Raw genomic sequence first — 17,022 nt, 5'->3', positions numbered from 1 at the left:
AGCACAGGATCTTGCAAAGCTCCCTATAATTTAGACGACACACTCCACCATTTCCAAATTCAGACTGGTTTAATGGAGATCATATGGGTCCTCTGGTCCTGTAGTGACTCACAGACACTGTCAAAATCCCAGAACTGGTCTGTTGCTGCAGAGGACTGCAGGCTGGAAATCTAGTGACTTGCAGCCAAGTCTGGCTCTTCTGTCAACTACGTGGCCCATGATGAGTCATGTCATTTAGCATTTTTAAACCTTAATTCTTCAACAGTTAAAAAAAAAAGTCTCTCACTATGAGAGAAATGGAATACCTGAAGAAATATTAGCCAAAATTTTCTTCGAAAAAAGACATTAGCATCAGAACTGTAACATTAGAGACATTACATTTATAGTTTACCAACAAAGTGCTTGTGAGTGCACAGTTTTAGATCCTCACAATAACCCTGTGAGGTAGGTAAGGTAGTGACTTGAGGCTGGGAGAAGGTAAGTCTGGCCAAATAAAGTCTCAGGGCAAGGACTCAAATGCTTCACCTTCTCAATGAAGTAAGTCAGTGTTCTTTCCAACACGCTGCCTTCCCTCAAATTATTTCAATTGAATGTAGGAATGTATTAGTACATAAACTAAATGGCCCTAAAAGGATCAGAGAATTATATTAACCTAAAACTAAATGGCCAATGACCCAGGAAATTAGAAAACAAAAATTGTTGGCCGGGGGCGGTGGCTCACGGCTGTAATCCCAGTACATTGGGAGGCTGAGGTGAGCAGATGATGAGGTCAGGAGATCGAGACCATCCTGCCAACATCGCAAAACCCATCTCTACTGAAAATACAAAAAATTAGCTGGGTGTGATGGCGCATGCCTGTAATCACAGCTACTCAGGAAGCTGAGGCAGGAGATTCACTTGAACCAGGGAGTCAGAGGTTGCAGTGAGCCGAGATCACGCCACTGCACTCCAGCCTGGCAACAGAGCGAGGGTCCATGTAAAAAACAACAAAAGAAAACAAGAGGTGCTTCCTTCAGCTAAACGCCAGGGAGGATCCCTGTAATATAATTTGACATTCTCAGCAATTTTGCTTCCACAATTCTACAGTCCTCTACCAGGTCCCTCTGGATCGTTCATTGTAGGGTATTTTCCGTGTCAGACAGCAAACCTCCTGTGAAAGTACCTCATACACTGCTGTTCAAGGTGCCTCTGTAATTCTTTCAGCCTCCTAGTCACAAGACTGCAGACATCCTCTTCAGTAGTTCTGCCTTGTCATGGCAGTGAGACATCTGGTGACTAATGCCTGCACAGCACTGAACTGGGACTGCATTAACATTTTATTCAATTCATGTTTTCCAACCCTAAAGCTTCTAGTGCCAATCTAATTTCTTTAAGTTCTGAGCTTGGGGTGTGGGAACTATACTCATAAATTCCTAATTGAGTAATAAGACTGATAAAAGCCTCCAGTCTTGTATTGAGTGTCTTTTAAGGGCCAGATACTGCATTAAAGGCTTTATCTAAGACCTCAAGTTTTAATCATGAATAATCATGTGACCGTTTATTTACTGAGCCTCTACGTTGTGCCAGGCACTGTACTAGGTGGTTTACATGTGATCTCAAGGCCACATTGCTCTCACTTCTCATTTAGTAACTAGGCATCAACTTTTTTTGTTGTTGCTGAGATGGAGTCTTGCTCTGTTGCCCAGGCTGGAGTGCAATGGTGCAGTCCTGGGCTCACTCCAACCTACACCTCCCGGGTTCAAGTGATTCTCCTGCTTCAGCCTCCCAAGTAACTGGGACTACAGGCATGGGCCACCACATCTGGCTAACTTTTTTATTTTTAGTAGAGATGGGGTTTTGCCATGTTGACCAGGCTGATCTCGAACTCCTGACCTCAAGTGATCTACCTGCCTTGACCTCCCAAAAGTGCTGGGATTACAGGCGTGAGCCACCACGCCTGGCTGGCATCAACTATTAAACTCACATTTCAGCTGGGCGTGGTGGCTCACACTTGTAATCCCAGCAGTTTGGGACGCTGAGGTGGGCGGATCACCTGAGGTCAGGAGTTCGAGACCAGCCTGACCAATATGGTGAAACCCCATCTGTAAAAAAATAAAAAATAAACTCACATTTCACTAAGAGTCAGAAATGCCTGTTGTATTTGGACCATTATTTGGACTCTAAGTTTATCTTCTCTGTTATAACATAGAAAAGAAAGAGGGAGACTAGATCAGGGCCCAAAGTGAGCGACTAATTACCAGGTTTTCTCTATGTGAGGTGCTCAAAGGCAGAAGCAGTGAAAATTTGCAAGGGAGCAGTGGAACCACTGAAGACTACTTCCTAAATCAAGTGGGTGTTTTGATGGCATAAAAGATGCGCCTTCTGACGGAAGCTCTTGTCACATTTACTACAGTGGAAAGGTTTTTCTCCTGTGTGCGTTCTCTGGTGTGTGAGGAAATGGGAGCGCTGATTGAAGGTCTTGCCACACTCAGGACATGGATAGGGCCTGTTTCCTAAGTGAATTCGCTGATGGGTGATACAGTGGGAGCTCTGGTTGAAGCTCTTCCCACACTCTCCACATTTATAGGGTCTTTCTCCTGTGTGGATCCGTTGATGCTTAATGAGGGCGGAGCTGTCAGCAAATCCTTTTCCACAGTTTTCGCACTTAAAAGGTCTCTCACCTGTGTGTGTTCTCTGATGTGTGACCAAATGTGAGCTCTGACTGAAGCTTTTGTGGCAGTCGGGACAACTGAAAGGCCTTTCTCCTGAATGAGTACTCATGTGAGCTACAAAATGAGAACTATCTCTGAAGCCCTTCCTGCACTCCGGGCACTGGAAGGGCCGTTCTCCCGTATGGGTTCGTTGGTGCTTAATCAAATCTGAGCTCTGGCTAAAACTCTCCCCACAGTCATTACAATTGTAAGGCTTCACACCTGTGTGGGTCCTCTGGTGGGTGATGAAATTTGAGCTTCGACTGAAGCTTTTGTGACATTCCAGGCATGTGTAGGGCTTCTCGCCTGTGTGGGTTCGTTGGTGCATTACGAGATGCGGCCTCCGCCCAAAAGTCTTCCCACACTCTGCGCACTCGTAGGGTCTCTCCCCTGTGTGGGTTCTCTGATGTTTGATGAGTGTTGAGCTGTCGCTGAACTTTTTCTCACACCCCTTGCATTGGTAAGGCTTCTCTCCTGTATGTGTTCTGCGATGGGTGACAAGGTCTGAGCTCTGTTTGAAGCCTTTCCCACACTCTATGCATGTATAGGGCCTCTCGCCAGTATGGGTTCGTAGGTGTCTTATGAGATAGGAACTCTGGTTAAAGCTTTTCCCGCATTCTCCACACATGGGCTTCTGTCCTACATATCCATCCAGGAGCTTGTTTAAATCCCTCTCCTGTGAAAAGGGCTCCAGCTGGCCCTCTCCTGTAAGGGTTCCATGTTGCTCTTCTAATTCTAGGCCTCTCTCCCAGTTTCCTCCCCAACGAAGACTATGAGAGATCTTTATTATTCCTTTCTGAGGATGTTCCATATTGTTCTGCTGTTTCAGAAATGTCCCGATCAAGCTTTGCCACCTGATGCTCAAAGTCTGAAAAATTAATGTAAGTAACAGAGAATGAAGTTATCAGTTATCAGGAAGGAATATCAGAAAGCAGTGAGAAAGACTAAAATTGCTGTTTCTGCAGCAGACTGCACTTAATTCAACCGCTCTGCTTTTTGCTTTGTGAAAAGTTTGTTGAAGTTCATTGAGCTTTCAGAACATGTGAATTCCTAAACTTTGTAAATTTTGAGATGGCCAGATGAATCTTGATATCCTTCAAGAGGAGACCACATATTGTCAATATTGGGCACTTTTTCTTTCGAAGATATTTTAGGTTTAGGCCAGGTGTGGTGGCTCACGTTTGTAATTCCAGCACTCTGGAAGGCTGAGGCAGGCAGATCGTTTAACGTCAGGAGTTTGAGACCAGCCTGGCCAACGTGGTAAAACCCCATCTCTACTAAAAATACAAAAATTAGCTGGACATGGTGGCAGATGCCTATAGTCCCAGCTATTCAGGAGGGGGAGGCAGGAGAATTGCTTGAACCTGAGAGGCGGAGGTTGCAGTGAGCCAAGATTGTGTCACTGCACTCCAGCCTGGGAGGCAGAGGGAGACTCTGTCTCAAATAAATAAATAAATAAATAAATAAGTTACAGGTTAGACAAAAGTGAAATGCTTAATGAAAATGAAGACTTTAGACAGGCGTGGTGGCTCAAGCCTGTAATCCCAGCACTTTGGGAGGCCGAGGCGGGTGGATCACGAGGTCAAGAGATCGAGACCATTCTGGTCAACATAGTGAAATCCCGTCTCTACTAAAAATACAAAAAATTAGCTGGGCATGGTGGCGCGTGCCTGTAATCCCAGTTACTCATGAAGCTGAGGCAGGAGAATTGCCTGAACCCAGGGGGCAGAGATTGCGATGAGCCGAGATCGCGCCATTGCACTCCAGCCTGGGTAACAAGAGCGAAACTCTGTCTCAAAAAAAAATGAAGACTTTATTTAGTCAACTACCGACCACTGAGTCCAATTTAAATGTCTGCTATAAGAAGAAAAGTGTAGGGCAGCATTCCAAATTCTTCATCTCAACAAGGCTGAAATGCTAGCTTTCCTTCCACTGGGAGCACTCGCATCTCACCTGTGTGGCTTTCCCTCAGGATCTTCCTCGCCTCAGAGTTTTGGAGTGGTAGAACCCATGCCTCTTCTTTCTGCTCCAGCTGGGAGACTACACTAGGTCTAGAAATTCTACACAGGAATGTAAGCACAGGATGTGAGTCTGAGCCAGTCACATGAGGCCTGACCAAAATCCAAGCCCTACCCCATGCCTAGGTAGGGAAGACCCCGGGAGCTCTAACGTGTATTTGGTCTCATTAAAAGTGCAGCCGTGGTAAAGTGATAAAACAGGGTGATTTCCCCAAAAGCTGAAAAGAAAAAGCCCCTTTCATTTTATTAAAAAAAAAAAGACTCAGGTGACAGAAAGTCTGAAGTAAACACAATAACTATTTCTGTATAAGTCTAAAGCTAAATATAGAGAGGATTTTATCAGAAACAGAGCTGCCGTGACCTCACCCTTAGAAAGAATGAAGGAAGTTAACTATAAAGTTGGGCTTTAAAATTTTCACAGAGTGGTAGCAGTCAAAGACGCCATGAGAAAAAGACAAACGCTTGTTAAGTAGCCTGTAAATGTATGAAAAATGCTTAACCTCTCTATAATAAAAGAAATTCAAGTTACGACAATGGTACACGGAGGCAATACAGTGTAGAGGTAATGAGTGCAAACACAAGGGTCACACTGCCTGGGTGTGATGCATAATCTTGCCTCTTACAAGCTGTGGGGCCTCAAGGGTCACACTGCCTGGGTGTGACGCATAATCTTGCCTCTTACAAGCTGTGGGGCCTCAAGGGTCACACTGCCTGGGTGTGACGCATAATCTTGCCTCTTACAAGCTGTGTGGCCTCGAGAAAGTTACTTAACCTCAGTGTTTCAATGTCTTCATCAATAAGATAGGGATAAGAATAAGATGCATTGGCCAGGTGCAGTAGCTCACAGCTGTAATCCCAGCAGTTTGGGAGGCCAAGGCAGGTGGATCACCTGAGGCCAGGAGATCAAGAACAGCCTGGCCAACATGGAGAAACCCTGTCTCTACTAAAAATGCAAAAATTAGCCAGGTGTGGTGATGCACACCTGTAATCCCAGCTACTCTGGAGGCTGAGGCAGGAGAATTGCTTGAAACTGGGAGGCGGAGGTTACAGTGAGCCAAGATTGTGCCACTGCACTCCAGCCTGGGCGACAGAGTAAGACTCTGTCTCGAGTAAGACTCTGTCTCCAAAATCAAAATTTAAAAAAAAAGACTTCAATAAATGTTAACTATCACTGCTATTTGCCATTTTTCCCAGGCTCTTTTTTTGTGTTTTTTGTGTGTATTTGTTTGTGAGACGGGCTCTTGCTCTGAAACCCAGGCTGGAGAGCACTGGTACAATCACAGTTCACTGCATCCTCAAGCTCCTGGCTCAAGTGATTCTCTCACTTCAGCCTCCCAAGTAGCTGGGACCACAGGCACAAGCCCCTACACCTGGCGAATGCAATTTTTGTATAGACATGGTCTCATTATGTTGCCCAGGCTGGTCTTGGAACTCCTGAGCTCAACTGATCCTCCTGCTTCAGCCTCCCAAAGTGCTGGGATTACAGGTGCGAGGCATCATAGCCAGCCCCAGACTTAAATTATCATAGCCACTGTGAAAGATACTTTCATATTATGCTAATGGGAATAAATCAATTGATTCAATCTTCTTGGAAGGTATTTTGCAAAGTATTAAATACCTTAGAAATGTATCTATACTTTGACCTAGCAATTCTAATTCTGAGAATTCTAAGGAAATGATAAAATTATATTTCAATTAAAAATACTTTAAAAAAATAAGCTAGACTGGGCGCAGTGGCTCACGCCTGTAATCCCAGCACTTTGGGAGGCCGAGGCAGGTGAATCACGAGGTCAAGAGATCGAGACCTTCCTGGTCAACATGGTGAAACCCCGTCTCCCGTAAAAATACAAAAAATTAGCTGGACACAGTGGTGCGTGCCTGTAATCCCAGCTACTCCGGAGGCTGAGGCAGGAGAATTGCCTGAACCCAGGAGGCGGAGGTTGCAGTGAGCCAAGATCGTGCCATTCCACTCCAGCCTCACAACAAAGCAATAATTATATAACTCACTGCAGCCTCAAACTCCTGGGCCAAGGGATCCTTCTGCCTCAGCCTCCAAGTAGCTAGAACTACAGACAATTGCTATTTAGGTAAAAAATGGTCAGATATATGGTTCAATCTAATGTTTGACTTCATCAACAAAATAATACTGTATTCCATAAAACAAAATACTAGGTGGTTATTTTAAGTGATGTAAAGAATTTATTATTTTCAAAATATGCTCACAACATGGAAGAAAGTAGAATGTACAGCTGACTGTACAGTATAATCCCAATATTATTCTTATGTGCTTGTTTTAAAATTGTATAAATGATTAGAAAAATGCTGGATGGTAACAGGAGTGTTAACTCTGCCTCAAAAAAAAAGAAAAATGCTGGTAGGATAGTAACTCTTCAATGGTAGGATTCAGGATGGCGTTTGTTTTCATTTTGCTTGTCTTTTTCTTTAATGAGTATACATTACTTGTAAAATAGATGAAGTAGGCCAGGCACAGTGGCTCACGCCTCTAATCCTAGCACTTGGGGAGGCCAAGACCAGCAGATCACCTGAAGTCAAGAATTTGAGACCACCCTGGCCAACATGGTGAAACCTCGACTCTACTAAGAACACAAAAAATTAGGGCCGGGCACGGTCGCTCATGCCTGTAATCCCAGTACTTTGGGAGGCCAAGGTGGGTGGATCACTTGAGGTCAGGAGTTCAAGACTAGCCTGGCCAACATGGCAAAACCCCATCTCTACTAAAAATACAAAAAATTATCCAGGAATTGCTTGAACCCAGGAGGCGGAGGTTGCAGTGAGCTCAGATCATGCCATGACACTCCAGCCTGGGTGACAGAGCAAGACTTAGACACACACACACACACAAAAGAAGTAAAGCAGGAGGAAGGGTAGCCATTGTTTTTGAGAAAGAGCCTTGGAGGTGTTTGTTTGTTTTTAAGTGACAGAAAAAAACTACCTCCTTTTCCACAAAGACCTCAGAAGTTAAGTGGCAGAGGTGAGAGTCCAACCCAGGCTGGAAAAGGAGGATAGTAATACATATATCAAAAAGTTTAGGTGAGATATTAAAAAGACAATAAATAGCTAAGACATCTGCAACCATAAAATGCATAAAGAAGTTATTCTTTTTCTGCCAAGGAGGCAACAATTAATCTTACAGAGGTCTGGAGCTCTAAGACACCAACACACCAGAGACCACTCAGACCCTGGCCCTCTCAAAGTATCTATGTCTCAAATTAAAGGAGAGTAGAGGCCAGGCGTGGTGGCACCGGTAATCCCAGCACTTTTAGGAGGCTGAGTCATGTTGATTACTTGAGCTTAGGAGTTTGAGACCAGCCTGGCCAACACAGCAAAGTTCTGTCTTTACTAAAAATACAAAACATTAGGTGGGCATGATGGCACATGCTTGTGATCCCAGCTACTCAGGAGGTTGAGGTGGGAGAATCTCTTGAGCTCGGGAGGCACAGGTTGCAGTGAATTGAGATTTCGCCACTGCCTGGATGACAGAGACAGCCCCCATCTCAGAAAAACAAAATAAATACATAAAATAAAGGAAAGTAGCATTCTTACCCTTTGATGGCCCATTCTTCTAACTGTGCTGGGTGGCATCCCTGAAGAGGATTCTCTAAGCAGTGTCCAGGTAACCCACTCTTCCCAGAAGTCCCCAGCCACATCATTGAGGGTCATCAGTTCCTGAAGCAAGAGAGCTCAATATGCATCAGTAGCTCCCTATTCTCACCACCATGTGAAAGCCAAAAAACGGCCACCAGTGTACAGAAACAACGCCCTACCCCTGACCAGAATCATCCTGAGGTAAATTCTGTCAACCACAGCGGGTTGCTTTTCTGTCTGTTTTTACATACGTCTTCTCCTGGCCAACTTTCCCATTACTAACAGAGACCTAGGCCTCCCAAACACATAGACAGAAGCTAGTCTTTTAGATACATTAACTTTTTGAGGAACAAACTGTCCACAATGAGCAAGGTAGACAAAGGAGAGAATTGGCAGGTATAATTTGATTTCTGGAGAGCTTTTGATTCTCTCCAGCTGCATTTTCCTCAGCAAGCTAGGAAGTCGCGGACTTAACTATACTCATATTAGTTATGAGAATAGCTCACTTCTTGGCTTGCAGATCTGGGGACAATCTCAAGGGACAGATTATGCAGAACTCCAAAGGAAACTGTGTTGGACGCCATTCTATTTTAAGATTTTAATGGAGTCAGAAATAAGACTGAAAAATATATGGAATTTAAAAAAAAATAGACATGGATAGGTTGTAAAAATAAGTGAAAGTCAATGGGGATAAGCACAAAACACAATTCTTAGGAGCCGAAACCAACCATTCATATATTAATAAGCTGACAGTATCACAAAGAAGTTACTTTTTGGAGGATTGTCAGTCGATTACTGGATGGATCAGTCATTTATTCAGCAATCAATATGTTGCTAGGCATAGGAGTCACAAAGAAATTAAGATCCTGTTTTTTTCCTTTAAAAAGTTTCTAATACACCAGCCTCAGCACATAATGAGACCCTTTTCTCTACAAAGAACTTTGAAAAATCAGCCAGGTGTGGTGGCACGCAACTGTGGTCCCAGCTACTCAGGAGGCTGAGGTGGGAGGATCACTTGAGCCCAGGAGGTCAAGCAAGGCTGCGGTGAGCCTAGTAGCAGAGTGAACCCTTGTCTCTCCATAAAAACAAAACAAAAAACAGCCAGCATGACCACCTGCTACAAAGAATATTGCATTTCAGAGGAGGAAGGACCAGAATGGGGTGAAGAAGTTTTACTCTTTCACACCTTTTGTCCCACCACAAACAAAGCACCACACACACACACTTTCAGGGGGAATATTTATGTATTTACAGACATGATCATCGGTCAGGTCATTTATAAAGTATTGAGTTTTTAAGGATCTAAAAACCATCTCTCTGGTTTAAAACTTTAACAACCATAATGTAATTCAAAAGTAGAAATTCTAATAAGAGTTTTGAGTAATGGCCGGGCGCAATGGCTCACGCCTGTAATCCCGGCACTTTGGGAGGCCGAGGCTGGCGGATCATGAGGTCAAGAGTTCGAGATCAACCGAAATCCGGTCTCTACTAAAAACACGAAAATTAAGCGGGTGTGGTGGCACGTGCCTGTAATGCCAGCTACCCAGGAGACGGAGAGCAAGAGAATCGCTTGAACCTGGGAGGCAGAGGTTGCAGAGAGCCGAGATCGGGCCACTGCACTCCAGCCTGGGCGACAGAGCGAGACCCCATCTCGAAAACAAAACAAAACAGTTGTGAGTATATTTATTTCTATATTCATGACCAAACACAGCCGAAAGGTCACTTGCGGGAGCAGCGCCCCGGGAAGACTTCTGAGCCTCGGTCATAGCAGCCCTATTTCCGGGCCCGCCCCCTTCCCCATGCACAGGTGACCCCAAAGGCCCCCAGCGCTCAGGGGCTGTGACTAAGCGCCACTGTGAGAAGGTGCAGCGCGTACACCGGGTTTATTAATAGGAACGTGACCGCACGCGGGGGGCCGACCCCCTTTTTCTCGGCGCTGAGGCCGGAACCCGAGTGCTGCGGTTAGAGGGTCACAAAGGTCAGCTGAAACCCGAGACCACCGCCGAGAAGCCAGGAAGCCGACGGAGAGTGACTTAACCCAACGATGGGAAAGAGACCACGGCTACCTCTCCCGCACCCCAGCAAGACCCGGGGGCTCCCAAAGGCCAGGCCGGGAACCCGGCTGAGAAAACGTCGGGGTGGCAGGTAAGCCCCCTCCACGCCCCTCAGCAGCACGCCGCGGCCGCCGCCGTCTCCCTCCCGGGATCACTCACCGCCCCAGGGCCCAGCCGGGGATGGAGCAGGAAGTGAGGCCTCCACCGCCGAGCAGCACCCGGCCCGCCACCGCGAGGCGGTCCCTCCCAGAACCCGACCGGGATTCGTGACAGAGCTGTGGGGGACACAGGTGGGACTCCAGCTTCCCCAGCCGCAGCCGGAACATACCGCCCCTGTCCTCTTGCTATTGGCTGTTCAGTTTCCATAACTAGAATTCTTCTCTGTCCATAGGCTGACACAGCTGTCAATTACCGCCGAGCCTTCTGGGAAACATAGTCCTGAGCAAGACCTCAAAGGACTCGCAGCCGTGGATGCACAGTTTGAAGGGTTGACAAGTACTAAACCCAATTCTCGAGCTACCGCCCCGGGAACCGCCTGTTTGTTGCGGAGGGATCTAAATGTTGTTCCCCCAGTGTGGGATCTGCAGATGCGGATCTTCTGGCCTCCCACGCCCACCTCTGAGCAGCCTTGTGCCCACAGCGAGGTCTCCCGCCCTCTGGCACATCGCCCCTCCCCAGCACGGAGCAGCTCAGCCCTTTGGCCTTTGCGGCCTCTCTTCTGCCCATCCTTCCACCCCATCTCGGCGGCCGGAGCCTGCTGGGTGTTTGCGCGGCGAGGTCCCAGGCCGACTCTAACTGGACATAAGAAGGGTCCAGCAGAAGCCCAGAGTAGAAAACAGACGTTCCGCCTCCTTCCCTTGGCATCAGACTCCCAGGACGTCCCCTTCTGTCTGGCTGGTAGCCAGAGGAGGCGGGCGAGGCGCCAAGTATTCTGGGAAATGTGCTATTGGGCTGTAAACTGGGAGCTCCTGGGTCTCCTGTGAGAGCCAGAGGTCACTTTGGGCTGGCCCCTAGCTAAAAAATAGTAACGCCTTTCCTTAAAGTGAAGAAAATGTGCCTGTCGGCCGGGCGCGGTGGCTCAAGCCTGTAATCCCAGCACTTTGGGAGGCCAAGGTGGGTGGATCACGAGGTCAAGAGATCGAGACCATCCTGGTCAACATGGTGAAACCCCGTCTCTACTAAAAATACAAAAAATTAGCTGGGCATGGTGGCGCGTGCCTGTAATCCCAGCTACTCAGGAGGCTGAGGCAGGAGAATTGCCTGAACCCAGGAGGCGGAGGTTGCAGTGAGCCGAGATCACGCCATTGCACTCCAGCCTGGGTAACAAGAGCGAAACTCCGTCTCAAAAAAAAAGAAAATGTGCCTGTCTACTCTGTGGATTCAGTGCAATTGAGAAAAAGAACAGAACATTTTGTGATGGACTATAAAACGCTTAGAATTACCAGCCATAGAGCTAATGTGGAAGATACATTTGATGTCAATTCCACCATTCCTTCAACACACATAGGGTGCATTTTCCAATGGATATTTACTGGTAACGGTCTATACTTAAGATCGTTCTGGGAACTGTGGTCACTCAGGAATCATATATAACCACTGCCTTCATGAAGCTCACAGCCCAAAAGGGGAGATAAACCACAAAAGGTATCAAAATTCTAAGTCATATTTTGTCTTTTCTTTTTTTCTGAAGACCTGGGAACACAAAAACCAAATTTTTTTTTTTAAGACAGGGTTTCACGAAAATTGGTCAGGCTGGTCTCGAACTCCTGACCTCAGGTGATCCGCCCACCTCAGCCTCCCAAAGTGTTGGGATTACAGGTGTGAGCCACCGCACGCGGCCAAATGTTTGGTTTTTTTAAACCAATACATTTTGGGGTAATTTGTTCCAGAATAGTTCTGTTCCAGTATAGCTAGTAGAATCTTAGTTATTTTTAGATAACTGTAGTCATCTGCAAGATAACCACACAGCATTTCGAGAAACTCTGTCCACTATGAACAAATGTCTGGTTAGCAGAGGTAGTTAGATGTAGTTAAATTTAGATGAAAATGAGGAAAGTGGAAATCTCAGAGGAGCTCAGGAATAAGGAACACTCAGGAAACCTCGGGATTGCCAGGACTCCTGTGACTGGAAGAGTTCAGGACCTGGAGAACTGAAGGCATCTTCAGGCCCCTCGGTAAGTCTTTCTGGCATTTTGCCATCAGGGAGATCATGAAGATGACTCTTCAATCTGGGATTGGGGGTTGGGGGTAGTGGGGTATTGGCGGGGGGTGGTGGTGGTGATGAATGGAGTCACAGAATCTCGCTAGTGGCTATTCCCTGCCGCTCTCTCCAGCTTCTGCCCATCTGGAGTGTTTCTGGTTCTAATCAGAAGTGGAACAGTTTCAGTGCTTCTTAGAGGTTTATGTTAAGTGATGAACTTGGGTGCAGATGATGACACAGCTTGTTCTCTCCTTCTAGGCTCTTAGTGCATCCAAGATCCTGAGCTGCCAGGGGCCTGGCCACTCCTGCCCCCAGCCCTACCTTGGCTGAGCTGGTCACTGTTGCATGTCCCGGGCTGCTGGCCTGCCTGTCATCTGCAGTGCACAGGTATGCATGTGTGTGCATACGTACACGCACCACACACGTACCATGCCTACCTCACACACACCACACCCATACCCCATGCACACCACACACATATCATACCCCTCTCACACTACACACATGCTATGCTCACCTCACACACACCACACCCATACCCCATGCACACCACACACATATCATACCCCTCAAACTACACACATGCTATGCTCACCTCACACGCACCACACACACATACCCCATACCCACCACACACAACATACCTACCCACCTCACATACACCACACACGTACCCCATACACACCACACACCTAACTCATGTACACCACACACACCCCACATACATGCATACCCTCACACACATACCCCGTACACACCATACACAATACACGTACCTGCATCACAGACCACATGTACATTATGCCCACCTCTTACACGCCACACACTTAACCCATATACAGCAAACACACCACACACATGCCATGTCCACCTCACACACACCACACATATCATACCCACCTCACACCCCACACACAACACACACATACCCACTTCACGCAACACACACAACATATATACCATGCCAACGTCACACACCCCAGATACCATGCCCACCTCACATACCCCACACTTAACCCATGTACACCACATATCCCATGCCCACCTCACACACCCCACAAATACCCACTTCCCGCAACACACACAACATATATACCATGCCGTCACACACCCGATACTTAACCCATACACACCACACACACAGCACATACATATCCCCACCTCACTCACACACCAGACTTATCATACCCACCTCACACACATACCCCATACACACCACACACAACACACGTCATACCCACGTCATATACCACATACCACATATACACCATGCCCACCTCACACACCCTACACCCTTAACCCATATACACCACACACACACCACACATACCATGCCCACCTCAAACACACCATACATTATACCTAACACACATACCCCATACACACCACACAACACATACTCACCTCTCACACCACATATATACCACGCCCGCCTCACACACACCCAATACACCACACACCTATCATACCCTCACACACCACACACCACATATATACGTGTCCTTCATGAAGCTCACAGCCCAAAAGGGGAGATAAATCACAAAAGGTATCAAAATCCTAAGTAATATTTTGTCTTTTCTTTTTTTCCGAAGACCTGGGAGCACAAAAACCAAATGTTTTTTTTTTTTTTAAAGACAGGGTTTCACGATTCAAGTGATGATTTAAATAATGGTGTTTATTTAAAATGTCATCATCATAGGCTCTGGGTAAAACATCAGATTTTGTGTACCAAGACGTGGTACAAACGTATACACCAAAGTTTGGTGCTGTTCTCCAGTGCAGCAGTCAACGATTTTGGCACTGAGAGTGATTTCATGGAAGAGAACCTTTCCATGGACTGGGTTTGGGGGAGGTGCTTTGGGTTGAAACCCTTCCACCTCAGATTCTCATAAGGAATGCCCAACGCAGATCCCTCAAAAGTGCAATTCACAATTGGGTTCATGCTCCTATGAGAATCTAATGCCACTGCTGATCTGACAAGAGGCGGAGCCCAGGCAGTCATGGCTGCTGGCACACTGCTCACCTCCTGCTGTGCCACCCAGTTCCTAACAGGCAATGGGCAGTTACCAGTCTGCGGCCTGGGTCTTGGAGACCCCTGCTCTAGTGTATAGAGTAGTCCAGCAGCATATCTATTCTACGTTAACACTGGAGTGAATTCAGTTCAACTCTGGTATCTGCAAGGTAGGCTTGGAGGTCTGAATTAAATCCAGGATCCTGTGGGCCCTCTGACTCTAGCAGCTTAGACACCATCGAAAGCAGGGTTTTTCAGCTTCAGCACTATTGACATTTAGGCCAAATAATTCTTGGTTGTCAGGGGCTGTCTTGTAAATTATAGGATGCTCAGTAGTGTCCCTGGCCTCTAGTCACTAGATGCCATCAGTATCACCACCTCCAGTACTGACAACCAGAAATGTCTCCAAATGATGCCAGATGCCCCCAGTTGAGAACCACTGGCCTCGTGAAAGATGTCACACCCTCCTGGTGCAGAAGCTATTAAGCCAAAAGCAGCACTGCATCCCTGAGGGCATGGGAGAGATGAGTATCACCACCACGGAGTTGAAGGGGAAGGGGTGGGATTCTTATTATACCACCACTGAACTGAGAGCCACTCATCTGCAGAGTGCCCCAAAGTGCCCACTTGATCTACCTCCAGGCAGAATCCCAGGGATGCTCCCAGTGGACACAGCCTCCAGGCTGTGAAGCATCAAACGGAGAAAACTAAGCAGGGACTCCTGCAAGGATTAAGAAAGCGTAAATAATGTGCCTTTTTCTGTAATAATGTGCGTTTTTTCTGTTTCTTTACGATAACAGCAGAGAAAGAGCACCAGGCACTGTCCTGACATGGGCTGCCAGGGACTCAGAAATTCCACTGCTGGGCTTTACATCAAAATGAAGAAATAAAGGACAAACTAGACAGTGGTTTTTACTAAAATTAAAACCGCCTTGAGGATTCTATTTTCCTAGAAGTCCATAGTCAATGACAAAATATGTTCATCTTATTTATTTTATCTGTTCTATGCTAAATACATATACCAAGAGAGGGCTGCTAATTTTTTTTTTTTTTTTTTTTTTTTTTGAGATAGGAGTCAAGCTGGAGTGCAGTGGTGCAATCTCAGCTCACTGCAACCCTGTCTCAAGTCTCCTGAGTAGCTGGGATTAGACACACACCACCACGCCCGGCTAATTTTTGTATTTTTAGTAGAGATGGGGTTTCACCATATTGGCCAGGCTGGTCTCTAATTCCTGACCTCATGATCTGCCTGCCTCAGCCTCTCGATGTGCTGGGATTACAGGCATGAGCCACCATGCCCAGTCAGAGGGCTGCTAATTTTAATGTGTACTTGCCCACAAAATGTTACATATAAGGTTAACATCAAATACTTAAGAAATAAAATTAGACAAAGGACTTAGAAGACATTTAACTTATCACATGGATAAGGATTCCATACTTCTCAAGTCAGTTAATCACAAATAAGTAATTAGAGCATTTTTTAAAAATCTACAATATAAACCTTTTTGAAGTGTTGGTATTGATGTTTTTCTTAATGTCTGCCTTACTGTACCTAAGTTTTATTAAAGATTAGTATTTATAGTACCTCAGCAAGGATGGGCTCATAACAATTGAATATACAAAAGAAATATATAAAATAACTAACTTCATTTTAAAGTGTTTTCAAAAGCATCCTCTCATTTCATCCTCAATGACTCCAGAGTAGTGAATTCCCAGACTAAAGTTGATATCATGGGCAAAATAAATCAATTCTAAAAGTTTGTGTAATTTTCAAATTAGTTCAAGGGCTTCTCAAGGACAAAAGAAACCACCAACAGTTTTGGTAAACTGCTATGTTTAAACTCAGGAAAATTTGCACATTAAGACTGCCTGATTATACTTTGTTTAGTAAACAAAAACTTAACTATAATAAAAATGTGACTGAATAGTTTAGTCTAAAATCCTGTAAGAATCACTTAAAACTGTATTTTTCTTGGAAAATAAAATACTAGAATTTACCAGAGGCCTATTGCCTTTCGATTTTTCTTGGTCCTGGAAATCAGTACAGTGTTATAACAAAGATGTTGTATAGTAACGGAAGAAAGAACCCAGGCTATCACAGTTACGGCTTTTTCAGCCTTCTCAATCTAACTGCAGCCGCAGCGTACAATTACAGTTCACTCACGTATACAATCTATTATAGGTCATTAAGTGCTATCAACATTTTAAATTGTTTTACTATAATGATAGCCAACAGAACCTTTTTAAAATCACTGCACCAATTCCAGGCGTATTCTTGCCCCAAGTGCAGACTGAACGCTGTTTGGCCAATTTGAGAAAGCTGTCCACCAGCTGCTGTTTCTGTCCACTGGGATTCAGCAAGTGGAAGGTCTTGGCCAGGGATTTCAGTTCAGGAGCAGAAAGGAGTTCAAGCACTTCAGAGAGTTCTTGCAACTGAGATTCT

General features: G+C 45.8%; 1 protein-coding gene and 1 long non-coding RNA gene across 5 annotated transcripts in view; one reads left to right on the top strand and one right to left on the bottom strand.

Moving 5' to 3' along the window:
* Positions 1–17,022, bottom strand: part of ZNF774 (zinc finger protein 774) — a 54,287-nt gene that overhangs the window by 34,492 nt on the left and 2,773 nt on the right. Inside the window, 5 exon segments of the mRNA XM_078375838.1 lie at positions 1–3,469; positions 3,471–3,558; positions 4,644–4,750; positions 8,273–8,395; positions 10,528–17,020. The exon segment at positions 1–3,469 is cut by the window's left edge and continues 12,605 nt beyond it. Coding sequence (XP_078231964.1) covers positions 2,320–3,469; positions 3,471–3,558; positions 4,644–4,750; positions 8,273–8,379 — 1,452 coding nt within the window. The 5' untranslated portion in view covers positions 8,380–8,395; positions 10,528–17,020 and the 3' untranslated portion in view covers positions 1–2,319.
* Positions 1–17,022, top strand: part of LOC118154452 (uncharacterized) — a 52,121-nt gene extending 35,099 nt beyond the window's left edge. For 3 of the 4 annotated variants that reach the window (XR_013536521.1, XR_013536522.1, XR_013536520.1), the window contains 3 exons: positions 1–10,658; positions 10,760–12,542; positions 12,827–17,022. The exon at positions 1–10,658 is cut by the window's left edge and continues 8,192 nt beyond it. This is a non-coding gene — a long non-coding RNA (uncharacterized LOC118154452). The remainder of the gene's footprint in view (positions 10,659–10,759; positions 12,543–12,826) is intronic. The other variant, XR_008481960.2, reaches the window with a different exon arrangement.

This window comes from Callithrix jacchus, chromosome 6, assembly GCF_049354715.1.
Source record: "Callithrix jacchus isolate 240 chromosome 6, calJac240_pri, whole genome shotgun sequence".
NCBI classification, from domain to species: Eukaryota; Metazoa; Chordata; class Mammalia; order Primates; family Cebidae; genus Callithrix; species Callithrix jacchus.
Note: the sequence above shows the minus strand (reverse complement) of the source record. Positions and strands in the feature narration are given on the sequence as shown.